Here is a 16,174-nt window from a genome sequence, read left to right as displayed (position 1 = left end):
CTTTGTTAAATTTGGATCTTTGATTATCTCGGTTAAAAGGAGAAACTTTTAAATAGTGTGCTTACCATGGACCCCTTCATACAGCTATACCATGCTATACCTGCCAGCTCTGGGCAATTCTGGGCTGCGTCTGGATGTCCTAAACTAGTTCTGGAGACCAACTCTGGCACCGGGCGTAAGAAGTCGCCAACTCTCAAAGTCATAATTGGCCCACGATCCACTGATGATGTCATACAACAATCCAGTCTTTAAATAACTGGAAGACTAGTCTTATGACCGATGGGCAGGCTGGGAGACCTCCTGCAGTGCAATAAATGAGCCTGGATTTTAATACTCACAGTGAGAACATTCTCAGGAGCAGTACTGTAGTTCGCAGTCCTTACCTGAACCAAACAGGCCCAAAAGCACAGCAGACACAACCAGCAGAACACCGACACCGCTCATTTGGACCCGGGCCATGTTTTTTTTGCTGAAGAAAAAGTAGAAAACAATTAAAACAGGGTTTGACAAAGTGAAAAGTTTTTGTCTCGTATAGTGAGCAAAAATCTTTGCGTAATGCACCTTATGTGATATTCTTATGTAATGATAATCGGGTATTGATAATAGTGTAATGATAATCATGCACTGATAATGATACAACTTATGGAATACTACCTTTTTATTTGTAAAACACTCTAACCTTTGGCTAATATCTGTGCTATTTAAAAAGGCACAAATAAATAGAGAAGTTAAATAAATACTGCATCATGATTGCCCTTAAGTTGAGAGGTAAGGCTAGAGAAAAGAAAAGAAATTACTAGCAGGGCCCTTATTATATATCAGGCAAACTGTTCATGCTTCGTCACAACGCACTATTAGACGGATGCACCAAGCGCACACATGTACAGTGCGCCAGATTGACTGACTGAAATATTTATAAAGCGCTCGAATGCCGCGGCGTCTTAGTGCTATAGTGACAGAGTGCGTGAGAGCAGGTCTTAATGCAGAGAGAAAAGCAAAGTTTTCAATGCCTTTCTAAAGCATATTTTAGATTTTTGTGAGCGCAGTGCAGGGGGCAGAGAATTCCATAGTCTAGAAGCTTGGTACGAAAAAGATTTGCCGCCCCATCGCATTCTACTTATTCTTGGCTAACAAATTAAATCATGATTGGCTGATCTGAAGGTACGCGATGGCACATATCGGGGAAGGAGTTTGGTAAAGTAGTCTGGTCCCCTACCATACAAGGACTTGTGGACCAGACAAAGGGCCTTAAACTGTATTCTGCACCTAATTGGGAGCCAATGAAGTTCCTTGATGACTTTGGACGTTGGGTGGCGATAGGGTAGATTCAGCAGAACCCTGGCTGCGGCATTTTGAATCGCCTGCAGTTTGTTCAGCGGTTTTTCTCCTGTACCCAAGTAGAGTGAGTTGCAATAATCCACTCGGGACATTACCAGGGCACCCATCACAGTTTTTGTAACGTTGGCGGGATGTATGGTAGAACTTTTCTAAGAACCTTGATGGTATAGAAGCAGGTGGCAGTTACCTGGTTAATTTGCGCCTTGCAGGAGAGATCTTTATCCACCAGGAAGCCAAGATTCCTAACCTTGTCTGCAGGACTGGGACAGGAGCCCGCCTCAGGAGGCCACCAGAGGTTGCTCCAGACGGATGGTTTCTGGCCGAACTCAATTATCTCGGTCTTATCCGCATTTAGTTTTAGAAAATTACAGCTCATCCAATATTTTACACCGAGAAGGCATTTCTTAAAACGCTCTGCTGTGGCTTCAATAGACTGGGATACGGACACTACAATTTGAGTGTCGTCGGCGTACGACACTAATTGTAGGCCGTGCGATTGAATTAGGGTAGCTAAAGGAGTGACATATAGGTTAAACAAAGTGGGCGATAGCGCCGGGCCCTGAGGGACCCCACCTGGGAGGGAGAATTCGTCAGATTGAAAGCCTTCCCAGTGCACTTGTTCTACCACCCTCGTCCATTGCCCTTCGTATGTATTCAGTTGCCATGATCAAGGCAGACTCTGTTGAGTGGGAGGGATGAAATCCATGTTGTGAGGGTCTAAGAGCTTATTATGGTCAACATACCTCATCATTTCTTGGTTTATGGCTTTCTCCAGAATCTTGGCTGGTAGGGGCAGGCAGGATATTGGCCGGCAGTGCTTAAGTTCAGTAGGATCCAACGTGTCCTTCTTAAGGATGGGCCGAATGCCGGCTTTCTTCCAGCTACTGGGGAAATCACCTGAGATGATAATGTTGTTTAATAGGGGTGTCAGGACAGCTGCCACCGCCTGTGGAATCATGTGCAATACACGCGGCGGGCAGGGATCTAGCGGGGACCCTGACTTCATCTGTGTGATTAGATCCATCACCTGTGTCTCTTCTAATAGAGGGAAACAGGAGTAGCTGGAACCAGTCAATAAGTGAGTCTAGTGCAGAAGAGCTAAGATCATCGTAAACTGCCTGAACCTTCTGTTGAAAGAAGGTAGCAATATTTGTCACAAAGTTCTGGTCGGGGCTAAAGACATTATGACGGGGGCTCTTTGTCAAATGAGTGACCGTTTTAAATAGTTCTCTGGCAGTGTTGGAAGCTGCTTGAATTTTATTTGTAAAATAGGCTGATTTAGCCTGAACTATTGCTGTCTTGTATTCATGCAGGGCTTTGGTGTATACTAATTTATTTTGAGAACTATAATCCGAACGCCACAACCGCTCAAGTCGTCGGCATTTCAGTTTTATAAGTTTCACCTCTGCGGAATACCACTGCGCAGTCGCAGACCGCCTTCTAGGTTTTTTTTATTTCTACTGGAGCCAGCTGATCAACTGCCTGACTAATCCAGTATTGGAATTTAATCGCTTTACCAGGCTCGAAAGCAGGGGGATCCTTCGCGAGTAAGTTGGCCAAGAGGGTAGGTTCGAGTTTTTTCCAAGGGCGTGTTTTTTCAGGAAGTGTAAGGCCTCTTCGATGATTTGGTAGGTTATTCAAAGCAGGCCCGCAAATATCAGGCGATTATGGTCTTTAATTTTAAAGCACATGGCTTCCGCTTCTAGACCCTGTTGGGGTAGGGAGAATACTTTTAAGTGGGATTTATAAATAATCCCAATTCCACCACCCACTGCTCCTAGTCTATTGACAAATTCTACAAAGTATCCTTCAGGAACTGAGTCATTCCAGTCCGGTCCTGAAGCATCCGATGCCCATGTTTCTGTTAGAAACATTAGGTCAACAGCATGGTCTGCGATCAAAGCTGCAATTTCATGTTTATGTTTAACCATGGATCTAGTGTACAACAAAATGCACTTTAAAAATCTTTTCCCACACGCCGGGCGACCTGATCCACACTTATAGTTATTATTGGCCCACAGATGAGTATTAACAGTAGGGCACTTGCTCGTGGCTGGGAGCGAGTTGCGTAGTTTATAGGATTGGAAAGGAGGATTATTAAGTGTCTGCAGGCCACAGGAGGCGCAGCTAAAAGTGGAGGAGAGATCTACTGGATTTGCTCTTTGCAAAGATTTACAGGGGTATTGGTTCAGCCCGAGCAACTGCGCTCTAGAGTACTGAATTTTTTTTAAAAAGGCCATAGTTTCCAGCGCTAGGCGCGGATCTGGCGCAGACGGGCTTGCCTTTGGCGCGCCCGCTGTGCCCGTCTGCTGCGCTCCATGAGAAGGGGGGCCATTTTATAGTTGTGGGTGAGGGAGAGGCCGAGCACTAGACCGCTGGCAGAATTCACCCCCAAGATGGCGGGCGCCAAAAACGAGTCACACCCCGGCAGCGTCTACTCGGCTGCAATGGGGGTAAGAGGCAGAATCAGGTAAGCGCTAGGTGCCAGAATGTGGCTGAATGTTTCCTGATAGTCACAGATTAAAAAACACACTTCTGTGCAAAAATGAAATTATAATGCAGTGAGCTTTAAAATACGGCGAAATTTGCTAACAACAAAAACCAGTCCCGGCTTTCCGCCTCAGGACAAACAACACGCAACGCTCTTAGTCAGCAGTGCGGGTGGAAATGAGGGTTTTCATAGTTGTGGGTGAGGGAGGAGCCGAGCACTAGACCGCTCGCAGAATTCACCCCCAAGATGGCGGGCGCCAAAAACGAGTCACACCCCCGGCAGATAACAACAAAAGCTATGTCCACAGGGCAGCGGATTCAGTGAAATTTGGAGCAGCAGCTTCAATCAGCCTCTCCATGTTTTACTGTGCAGGCAGCGCAGTAAAGCCCTGCATTTTAGAGCGGGAACAAAGATCCCCTTGCAGGCGGGTGCAGTGATTGATCGCAACCTCTTGTAGCTGGATGTCTGTAGGAGGAGTTCCCGCTTAAAAGTGGTTGTCTGTAGGAGGAGTACAAGTGACGTTGTAGTGTAGCTCCTATTTTCCCAATAGGCTCTGCGCATTGGAATAGTACCTACAGCAGTAAAGGCCTAGGCCAGACGTTAACTAGGTCTACTACTGTCGATACTAGACTTAATTTTTGGGTTTGCCAGCTAAGCTCAGAGTTCGCTAGAAACTTTCTCGAATGTTCAAGGAGGAATTAACTTCCCTGATTAGACAAGAAGGGATTTAGTTTCTGACAACCATAGAACATGACAACTTTGCTCTCCCCTAATCAAGAGTCAATCTCGAGAGTCGTGTGAGCACAAGGCAATTATTTTACTCAGTCAGTACGTGCATTCTTAGTCTCATCAGAATGTAGAGAAAAGGAAGAGACGGGCGTGTTCAATAAAAAGGTGTTATTTATTGATCAGTCTCTTTTCTCGTACAAGAGAAATGGATCGATATTATTGCAATACTTATAGTTAAGTAAAGTGCATACATTAAAAGCAATAGTATAAAATAATACTGTAAAAACATTGATATGGTTTCTGAGCCATATGATGTTTAAAATGATTAAAATATATTTACATACACATATACATTTGACTAAACGTACTCAACTGGTGTTTCTAAATACGCCTACCCCGTGTACCTGACCTAAGTCTAATGCGTGGGCGGGAATAGAAAGTTACAGTTTAAGTTAAGTTTGTTTTTGCCAAGTGAATAACTAAAGAATTCTCTGTGAGGGGTTATTCAGTTCTGTACCTGGAATTTAGGATGGATGAGGAATAGTATCTCTTTCTCTGCTCTCGATATTCCAGGCTGCCTGCGAGGGCTGCCCGAAAGCGCCGGTGCTGGGTCTCTCGGCTTGAGATAGCAGCGCGTCTCTCAGCGCGTCAGGAAGGCGGGGCTGCTGCCAGCGGGGTCTGCTTCTGCTCTCGGCTTCGGCAAGTATGGCTGCTCCGTCTTGTCACCACGCGTGTGTTTGCATAGGGCAAGGTCGGCAATATTTATACCTTAAAGGTGCTGAGATTGACGTAAGGATGGACATAGATACGTCAATAAAGATGTCATACGACTTGCTCGTTAGCACATTCTTTACTAAAGTTCTCTGTGAAATCAAAACAATGGCCGCACGGATTTTCCAGGTTGTCATAGGTTTGATTTGTTATGAGAACGTCGTATGCCTTATCAGGGGCTGGAGGAATGTCCCTTGTCTAATTAGATCTCAAGCGTTATGACCTAATCAGATAACACGTTCCTGTGCCGTAGTGTGACTGCGTCAGATAACGGTATCTGCATCATGGGGGTTTTCTTGCCTCATGGGCTGACTGTTAGTTAACTTGATAGTTAGTTTAACCAGAATAGGGTCAGGAATAGGGGGATCGATTCAGAACCTATAGAAATACACGACACCCACTCCACGCTAACTATGGTCATATCTACTAATCTATGCATAGTATAACATAGTACAACATACTATAGAGTATAGTGTATACCTTACCACCCCAAAATACATAAATGCATTTCGAAATTTTCAAATATACTGAAAAATTGCAGTCATATATATTGTATGCACTTAAGCTATGAATTAAATGCAAAAGTAAACACGCATTTTCATGCATTATTGCTTATTGGTATATGAGAAATACACATGAAATGGCTCTTAACATGGCTATACAGAAAGGAAGTTCGAGACCATTTCATCACATAATAAAATATTCGTGAACATCCCAGCGAGCAGCTAAAGTCTATAAAGTATCTAAAAATAGAAAATTTAGTTCTCTAGGAATAGTTTCTTACTTTAAGCAGAAGATCAGTGTCCCGGGAAAAAAATATGTAGAAAAATATTTTAAGGGGCTTGCTGAAAAATATTGCTGTCCGTGAGCTGGAGTGAAATTGTTCATGTGACTTTATTTTTAAAGTTGAAGGCCGAATTCAGGGAACGCCGTGTGCGAGTTTACTCAAAAGTCTCTATTTCTGTTCTGGAGAGAACATCATATCATTCAGGCTTTCGAAAAAACTGTCAACAGCTTCATGGGAAAGTTCCACTAAGTCGGAAATAGGGGTAACCATGCATTCGTGCGCATGATTGTCTCCATTGACATTCTGATTCGCATTGCTGACAGAAGGTCGTACCTGTTCGATGCTGCTTTCACCTTGAACTTCACTACTCTTCAATCGTAGTGGTGAAGATTCCAGGAATGCCGTCATCAGGATTGTCAGCCTTTGAGGGCAGCACAAAGCGTGAACCTTGGTAGGAACCAACAGTGTATCTGCATCCACTGGCGTATCCGATTGTAGCGTCAGACAGGTGTCTAACACGCATTCTTCTCCGCATAGCAGACACCAGAGTACAGGTAAAACACACCTTTGCCACATTGGTCGAAATGATAGAAACCAAGTCATGTTCAGGTCTCTAAGCCGGGAGAGTCCCAGGATTTTTGATATCCGGTCCCGGTATCCAATGGCTAGGATCGTATCTTCCATTGTCGCGAGAGTTTGATCTGTGACATGGGTTGCCATAACGAAAAATAAGGACTAGGAATAGGATTCCTGCAATCAGTCCCAGGATCAGGGGAAGTCCGCCAAAAATCGAATGGACGAAATCTGGAAAAATACCCAGTATGGCTTTGAATGGTGTTAATGCCATCGAAAATACTGTCTTAAATACCTTTGAGACCCCAGTGGTATAAGAAATATTTAAGATTTCGCTTAGGATTTCCGCGAAATGTACGGGGGAATTAGTTGATAATGTATGTATCTCTGCAGTCGTCCTTGCGACTTGTAGATCATACGTTTCTTTTGATGACGTGAGCCTTGTAGGCGTCTGAAGAAGCACTGTTTTCATTCTGCTTAAAGTATCTATTCGAATAGAAGTAATTTTCAAATCGGGCCATGCCCTTGCCTCCCTGTCTGGAAAGGAGCTGGGGAATAAAGAACGTCCACAGCACTTGACCTTCGCCGTTGTAGTTACTAGATAAGGAGTCCCGGGCATAAGACTGCAACATCTGCGGTCTACAATAAGAATGTAACTCCCATTATAGAGTCTTTGAAAGAATGGTTCTATTTCAGTTGCAGGTGCGCCTTGCTGGTGACATGAAAGGTTGTATGAATTCCCTTCACAGGCTCCATGCAAACTAATTCCGTTACACAGAAGCGTGCCGCTTAGTGACATAGCACAATTGTTGCCACTAAGAAACACTTTCTGTCCTTTATTACTGACACATGCATGTGAATAGGGCAGGTTCCAAGTTGTTTTAAGGTACCCCTTTCCCAATTTCTCGTACATGCCAGCCTGTATATATTTTTGGCAGTATTGAAACCTGAAGGTTGAGATTGGAATATTTATGATTCCGTGGATTATCCATTCACTGACAGGTCGTTCTGACATTGTCATTGGTAATCTTTCTAGTTTTTCAATGCTCAAGATTGTATAATCAGCACCCTTTTGCGCCATACCGATTTGTCTATCAGTAAGGTTAAAGATTTGGAATAGTGACGTTGTGTTGATTAAACGCCAAGGCACATAGCCTGAACGCAGATTTTGTAACGTCCAGCCAAGCTGTACAATAGAACGCAATTGTGACTGACCATGTTGTAATAACAGTAAGTCTTGCGATAATATATCGATTGCTGACGACACAATGCTGTCCAATGAAAAAATTCTGGAGGACAGAGTCATTAACCCATTGTCCACTACAGAAAGTGATTTTTCCAAATTAATACGATCAATTTCCCGTATTCTTTCTGCTGTCTCAATTTGAGTAACCTTCCAGGCCTCATTGTATGCTGCATATACAGAGGCTGCTATGAAACGCTTTTGACGCTGTTTGCGTGGTCCCAGTATGAAATCACGCAAGTCAGCACCATCAGTAAGTAAAGTTAGGTGTTGCTTAATTTCAGGCAGTGTGGAAGTCTGTAGCCATTGAAGGCATAATTTGCCCATACTGTAGGTTGTTATTATCCCTGGGTGATGTCTTTGGGGATATCTAGGGTCTGGCGTGGTCATTTTGAAACCCTGTGTTTTATTCAGGAATCTATCTTGACAGTGATTTGTATCTGTGGGCCAGATCAACCATTGTTTCCAATCAGGATGTGTTCTGTTTTGGTTTAATATATGGTTTACGTCTATCTCTTCATCTGTATCAGAGCTATTGCTAAACATTGTTGGCTTTGGAATAGACGGTTTATTTAAATCTTTGATTTTGGCTAAGCCAAGACAGGTGGTTTGTTGAACAGTGTCATTTAAAAATATCATTTGTTCTGGGATCATGCAGGCTCTAAACAAAGCTTCTATACCCTGTACTTGCCATTCTTTTGTACCCCAAACACTTTTCAAATCAACATTTTTGTCCCAATAATCAAATCCAAATGTATTCATTTTTTCAAAGAATGAATCTGAATATATCAATTTTGTGTTGGTTATCATGGTTTTCATCCCTGTCTTGTTTGACAATTTAAAATAAAATGTTTCAGCATTACTTATGTTAAAACCTGAAAAATATGAATATTTGTCATAAACGGTTCTAGAGCTCCCTTTTGGAGGTGTAGCACAATGTTCCCATTGATTAGAATTTAAAACATTTCTAGGTTGTGCCGATTTATGCAAAAAATGGTTACCATAATGGTTATAGCAATACATACTATTATAATTTGTAGAACCTTGCAAATAATCATGTTTTGTAAATTTAGCAGACATTACTAAGTCAGACATCATATTGTTGATGCTTTCGAAGTCCCAATCATCAGCAAATGAGTTTGGTTTTGCAAAATCACTCAATGAGATCTTGATTTGGTGTGGATATTTCAGGATCTCGACCGGACCATAAATTTCATAGTCAGTGTTGTCCCAGGCTACCCCACCAGGTATCGGATTGGCTGTGAAGTTGGCTGAAGAAAGTTCTGAAGAGAGTTCTCTTTTCTCGACGTGTGAAGATGTGTGTGGTTTGAGGATCAAGTTGATGTTCTGACTTGCTGTTTCCATTTTAGCATATTTTCCCTCAATGAAGCGTCCCAAAGTAAATACCATGATGAGCCAAAGTATGAGGATAAATGCACCAAAACCCACCCAAAATTCAATCCATGGAGAAACCAGATATGTTTCTTTCAGATGTTTCAAAAGTTCCTTAGCTTTGTCTTTAAAGGATTTTGATGATGGCTGCGTCTTTGATTCACTGAGGCTTTCAGAGGAATCATCGAAGTTGATTAAGTACCCGGATGCAGTTCTGTCAATTGTTCCAATTGCTTCAGGATTTTTGTTTCTTGCATTGTCACTCGGCACTTCATTGTAGATTGGTGTGTCTCTGCTAAATGTCTTTATTTGGGTTTTAAGAGGTCTGAGTTCTATTGCATTGTTGCATAGTCCTTCTTGTTCTTCTTTAGGCGTTTCGAATGTGATGAGCCTTTTTGTTAGGACCTCTGTGCTGGTAGCAAACCTTGGTGTTCTGCTACTTATTGGGAGTCCACTTGGCCTACTGTTTGTTATCGGCCACATTTTGTGGTTTTACCAGGTCGATGGATACAACTCGGTTCTCCTTTTTACCAGCAAGTGGCGGTAGTACAACTGATCTTGTCCCGTTGACAGACAAGACAGGAACTGCTTTTCTGTAAGAAGGCCCAAATTCCTTCTTTACCGCGATCTTCTCCCTGACTAGATCCCCGACTTTTGGAATCCAGACAGGTCTTGCTGGGACAGGTGGTGATTCTTCAGCGGTTGTTGGCTGTTGTTTCAACTGTATGTTGCTCAGGTCTTTTCTTGTTTTGTTTAAGTCCTGCAAAATAGCCAAACGGTCTTTGACAAAGGTTTTTTCTATTACCACTGAAGTCTGACTATCAAGGTCAGAGATCAACATCCTAGTTCCGAATAATAATTCGTACGGACTGAATCCCTTCAGAGAATTTCTTGGCAAGTTATTTAGACTACGTTGGACACTTATTAGATGTTTGACCCACCCAGCTCCCGAACCTAATACCTTTGCCGTTATAGATTGCTTTATGTCACGGTTTTCTCTTTCAACAATTCCGTTCCCCTCAGGGTGAAATGGACAAGAGTACCGCAATTGCACGCCCATGCTGACCATGGCCTCCTTATAAGCCCGAGAGCTAAAAGCAGGACCATTGTCCGAATGCAGCATGCCAATTGCGTATGTGCCGATAAAGACTCGCAAATCTTTTATAACAGTTCTGGCGTCAGCCGTTCGCTGGGGCCACATCCATATGAATCTCGTGCATGAATCCACTGCGACCAAGATATATTTATAGTTACCATCCCTTTGTAAGGGACCGCAGTGGTCTAGATAAACACAGGCTAATGGTTTATCCGAGATTAGAAGGGGCGTCTGTGCTGGACGTCTCACCGTTGATACTTTCATTTTTTGACATATTTCACATGCTAGAACATAGTTCCTTGTTTGTCTTCTCATTTGTGGCCACCAGTATCTCTGTTTTAATAATGATACTGTGGCTGAGACGCCAGCATGAATAGAAGCAAGCCCTTCGTGTGCCGCTATTATTAGTCCTAACCTATGTTCCATGTTTGGAATTGCCCTATCCCCCACTCCAGGGATTCGAGCAAAAGGAACATTGTTTGCATCAGTTATGTATGAGTATTTTACTGGAAAGCCTTTAGGGAGTGGTTCTATCGAATCCTTTTCTGAAGCGCTGACAGCTTGTAAAATTTCGCTGTCTATTTTTGTTTTTGACCGGGTGACGGCAGCTACGGAAGCCGTTTGCACAGCTGCCTTTGCGGCCTCATCAGCCAATGAATTCCCTGCAACGTGAACGCCATCACGTTGATGACTCAGTGTATGTATCACGTGAGTCTTTGGTAGTTCTTTTTGTAAAAGAGCTACTTGTTCCCAGAGCATTTTATGCTTGATTGTGCCACCTTTCGCATCCCTGAATCCGTTCTGAAGCCAGATCTGCAAGTATTCATTATAAGATTGAACGCAATAATACGAATCGCACACTATGAGTGTGGGGAATTCTCGATCGGTATTTTCAAGCGCCATCTTGAATGCTAGTAGTTCAGCTCGCTGAGCTGTACAATCTCCTAGGGATTGTGTTTTAGTGAGGGTTGGTTTAAATTTCCCTTCGTGCCAACGACCTTTAACAATCGCGCACGCAGCACTGTAAGCTTGTTTACCCCCTACTGCGGGTTGTGCTGATCCGTCTGTATATATTATACAGCCGTAGTGATCTAGAGGCAGAATTTCGGTTGGCGGAGGACATTCAAATTCATATTGGAGAAATTCTTGTGTTTTTAAGTAAGGATCAAATTCGTACACCACGTCTGTTGCAGCAAGAGAGTTAGCCCATTGTATCCATCTCGGATGGAGTGCTTTAGCATTTGGAATGCTTGCCTTTGTTACCGCCTCTAAGGCTGGTATTGGTGTCACGATTACGATTTGTTTACCTTGTGCCAGGGCTCGTTCTTTTGCTATAGCTGTCTGTGTTGCTGTAAGAATTTTTTCCGTTGGGCTAAATTTCATTTCAGCCTTAGTGTACAAGTGTGATTTAAATGCAATTGGTACCTTTTCTCCCTCATTAGAGGTCAGGTATGTGAATCCGCATCTCCCTGGAATGACTCGGATCACAAGGTTGCGTGTGTTATCACGTGTTTCTAATTTTGTTTTAATTAGCATGTCTGTTTGTAAGGATCTCAAAATTTCTGTGTGTGTTTGAGTCCAATTGGATCTTTTAAAGTCTGGTTTAATTAGATCATAAAGGGGTTTGACCCTTTCTGCGTAATTTGCAATGTAAGTTCTTCCGAAATTTAGGAAGCCTAGAATTGACTAAGTTTTTTAGTGTTTTAGGAGCTTGGATTACGGCACATTTCTCTAGGAAATTGTCTGCCAGGCTTTTACCTTCACTTGATAACTCATATCCTAAGAACAGGACTGTCAGATGGGCAATTCTGGACTTTTTAAAGTTGAATTTGTAACCCGCTGCAGCGAACCCAAGTATTATGGTGTTCACTCTTTTCAAGTGAGTCTCCAAGTCATCATCTGTTAAGTAAATGTCATCGACATAAGATAATGCTTCATCATCATATAGTTGTAGTAATTCTGTTACTCTCGCTGAGAATACCCCTGGGCTGTTCTTGTACCCCTGGGCTAACCGACAGAATTGTTTTTGAGTGCCATTTACTGAGAATGCAGTTAAATATCTGCTCTCTGGTGCTATGTTTTGACAAAAGAATCCATTGGAGATGTCCAAGGTTGTTTTGTATTTTTTGCGCACTATATTATTCATTAGTGCAGCACTGTGTGAGTTTTGCACTGCAAAGGTTTTGCAACATGTGTTAAGGTGTCGGTAATCCAAAACTAGACGATATGAATTGTCTGGTTTGGAGACCGGAAACAAAGGGTTGTTCATTTGTGAGGTGCAAATTTCAATCACCCCCTGGTATTCTAGCTGATCTAGTATTTCATTTACTTGTTTTTTAGCTTCTTGCTTAATTGGGTACTGCCTTTGTGCAGTAGGTTGTGATTTTAACTGGATTTTGTGAGGAGGAGAATCCTCATCCCATCCTACATGATTTTTATATAAAGCAGGTGCTAAGGCCACTGCCCACTTTCTAGCAAGTGTGTATTTTTTATGAATCGGTATTTGATTCAAGAAGGCAGGCATAATTACTTCTTCGCCATGAGGGCACTCCCTGACAAACTCTGGTGGCCAGTCTTTTTCAGCTAGAAGGATGTCATAGCCTTTGGAGAGGTTATCCCAAAATAGTCCCCTTATTTTCCTAGTCTTATCTCCCTCTATACGTAATGTTATCTCGTATATCTTGTGGGGCTTGCTAACTCTGGTGTCTGCAGTTTCCACTTGAAGGTATTCATTCGTGTCCACTGTCTCCAGATGATTCATAAGGACTTTGCGAGCTATGCTCACCTCTGCTGCGCTGTCTAGCATTGTCTGAGCCCATTCTCCGTTTTTCAGTTGTGTCCTCAGTATTCTCGGCATTTTTAACTACCTTGATACTGGCTACCTTCTTTTTTGGAAATTGTAATTTCTTTTTTAGCTGAGCAGGTTCCTTGTCTTTGGACTTGGCGTGCTCTTCTGATCGTCCTCTTCTTTCCGATTTCTGCGAGGAATTCTGAAAAGATTGAGAGGGACGTGTATCAATGTCTTGATATCTATCAGGTTTTTTAATATTATCCCTATTTCTAAGGTTATATCTATTCCCAGAGGGGTCACTCTGCGGTGACCTCTGTCTTTGGTTTGGAGATTTCTCTCTTCGCCTAGGAGACCTTCCTCGGGACTGGAATTTCTTTTCTTTAGGATTGGATTGTTTGTTTCCATCCCAGTTCTTTTTTGGTGAATTATTATTATTAAAAAATATTTTTTCTGGACTTGTAGTCAGTTGCGGTTTTACTGGTATTCCACCTAGGCTATCTCTGCCTAGTTCCTCATAGGATTTTTCTATGATTCTGGCAATTTCAGCTGGTTGGTCTGCTATATCTGTCTCTTTTAACCTCTGGCGATCGCCACGTTTGCTGCTTCACCTTTTATGTTGGCTAATAATATAGCCGAGACCTGCTTGAAGTCTTTTAGTAATTTCATACCAAGGGTTAATGCAGGTACTGGACCGTATTCATCTTGAATTTGTTTTAGCACATCTGGTATTACCGAAATGGATGGGACACCGTGCGTTTTTGTATAGATGGAAGCAAAGACTGTACCCCAAGTGTCACAGTCCTCAATGTGTGGTGCGATTCCCATTGGGAGACATATAGTCAGAATCCTGTGTTTTTCCAGCGGGGTGGTGTCAGGAAACACCGCCTCTATTTGGGTGATTTTCTGTGCCAACCAGAATGGTATTTGTTCCCGTTTAGCTGGAATTTTACCTAGGCAGGATTGGATGTTCTGTGGTGTGATTTTATTTGTGTTCCCCTGGTGAGGGGTCAGCTGTGGAAGTTTAATCGCTGGCTGAATTGTTGAAGTCCGCATTACATACTGAACTAATTGTCTATGAATTTTTAGTAGTTGTTTTAGCTGTATTAACAGCTCTGCTGCAGGCATTCTATTGATGTCAGGATGTGGTGTGTATCCGGCTAAGACCGGCCACGTTGCTCCTGGTCTTCCTAAAGGACCGAGCCTTGTAATGTGATTGTTATGTATTAGGGCGCCATCAAATAAGAGCAAATGCTCTTGGAATTTGAGTGGTACTTCCACCTCCTCGAAAGGAGTGTATGTTTCAGGAGGTTCTTCTACTTTGTAATAGTGGAAGTACTTTGTTACAGCATTTGCTGCTGGAAAATGTATCCATGAATAGTATACCTCTGTCTGCCGATATTCGTGTGCCTCAATTACGAATATGACTGTGCCACCTCTAGGTGTCAGTCCATTTTCTATAAGTTTTAAGGTTATAGATCTCCTTTTAATGACCGGAATGAGTGTTATATTCGGGTCTGCTGCTTGCATGGTAGCATCAGCATCTGCGAGTTCAGTAGCTAATCTAACTGCCTCTCTTTCTTCATCACTGTCTCCCATTTTACAGACAGGATGGTATTATGTCTATTTGCAGATCAGGTTTCTTTATGGAACAAAGATTAGATGCACAATATTTTGGAACTGTTTATCCTTCAACGTTGACTTGACCAAGAACCATACATAGGAGTTCCCTCCTGCGAGGTTTTGGAGGATATAACCTTTCACCCACTCCAGACGTCTTTGGAGTATTTGGGAAAAGGGGTCTGAGTGAGAAAGCACGACTGAGTTACTCTAAATGTCTTACGTTAGTTTTATCGCCCTTTCCAAACGCGTTGGGCGCCATGTAGTGTAGCTCCTATTTTCCCAATAGGCTCTGCGCATTGGAATAGTACCTACAGCAGTAAAGGCCTAGGCCAGACGTTAACTAGGTCTACTACTGTCGATACTAGACTTAATTTTTGGGTTTGCCAGCTAAGCTCAGAGTTCGCTAGAAACTTTCTCGAATGTTCAAGGAGGAATTAACTTCCCTGATTAGACAAGAAGGGATTTAGTTTCTGACAACCATAGAACATGACAACTTTGCTCTCCCCTAATCAAGAGTCAATCTCGAGAGTCGTGTGAGCACAAGGCAATTATTTTACTCAGTCAGTACGTGCATTCTTAGTCTCATCAGAATGTAGAGAAAAGGAAGAGACGGGCGTGTTCAATAAAAAGGTGTTATTTATTGATCAGTCTCTTTTCTCGTACAAGAGAAATGGATCGATATTATTGCAATACTTATAGTTAAGTAAAGTGCATACATTAAAAGCAATAGTATAAAATAATACTGTAAAAACATTGATATGGTTTCTGAGCCATATGATGTTTAAAATGATTAAAATATATTTACATACACATATACATTTGACTAAACGTACTCAACTGGTGTTTCTAAATACGCCTACCCCGTGTACCTGACCTAAGTCTAATGCGTGGGCGGGAATAGAAAGTTACAGTTTAAGTTAAGTTTGTTTTTGCCAAGTGAATAACTAAAGAATTCTCTGTGAGGGGTTATTCAGTTCTGTACCTGGAATTTAGGATGGATGAGGAATAGTATCTCTTTCTCTGCTCTCGATATTCCAGGCTGCCTGCGAGGGCTGCCCGAAAGCGCCGGTGCTGGGTCTCTCGGCTTGAGATAGCAGCGCGTCTCTCAGCGCGTCAGGAAGGCGGGGCTGCTGCCAGCGGGGTCTGCTTCTGCTCTCGGCTTCGGCAAGTATGGCTGCTCCGTCTTGTCACCACGCGTGTGTTTGCATAGGGCAAGGTCGGCAATATTTATACCTTAAAGGTGCAGAGATTGACGTAAGGATGGACATAGATACGTCAATAAAGATGTCATACGACTTGCTCGTTAGCACATTCTTTACTAAAGTTCTCTGTGAAATCAAAAC

The 16,174-nt window shown here is 42.6% G+C and overlaps 1 protein-coding gene across 1 annotated transcript in view; it reads right to left on the bottom strand.

The window, feature by feature from the left end:
* CD59 (CD59 molecule (CD59 blood group)) overlaps positions 1 to 16,174 on the bottom strand; it is a 175,558-nt gene that overhangs the window by 32,821 nt on the left and 126,563 nt on the right. The window contains exon 2 of the mRNA XM_078684301.1: positions 384 to 469. Within this exon, the coding sequence (XP_078540427.1) occupies positions 384 to 459 (76 nt within the window). The 5' untranslated portion in view covers positions 460 to 469. The remainder of the gene's footprint in view (positions 1 to 383; positions 470 to 16,174) is intronic.

This window comes from Lissotriton helveticus, chromosome 3_2, assembly GCF_964261635.1.
Source record: "Lissotriton helveticus chromosome 3_2, aLisHel1.1, whole genome shotgun sequence".
Lineage (NCBI taxonomy): Eukaryota > Metazoa > Chordata > Amphibia > Caudata > Salamandridae > Lissotriton > Lissotriton helveticus.
This window is presented reverse-complemented; position numbering and strand designations above follow the sequence as displayed.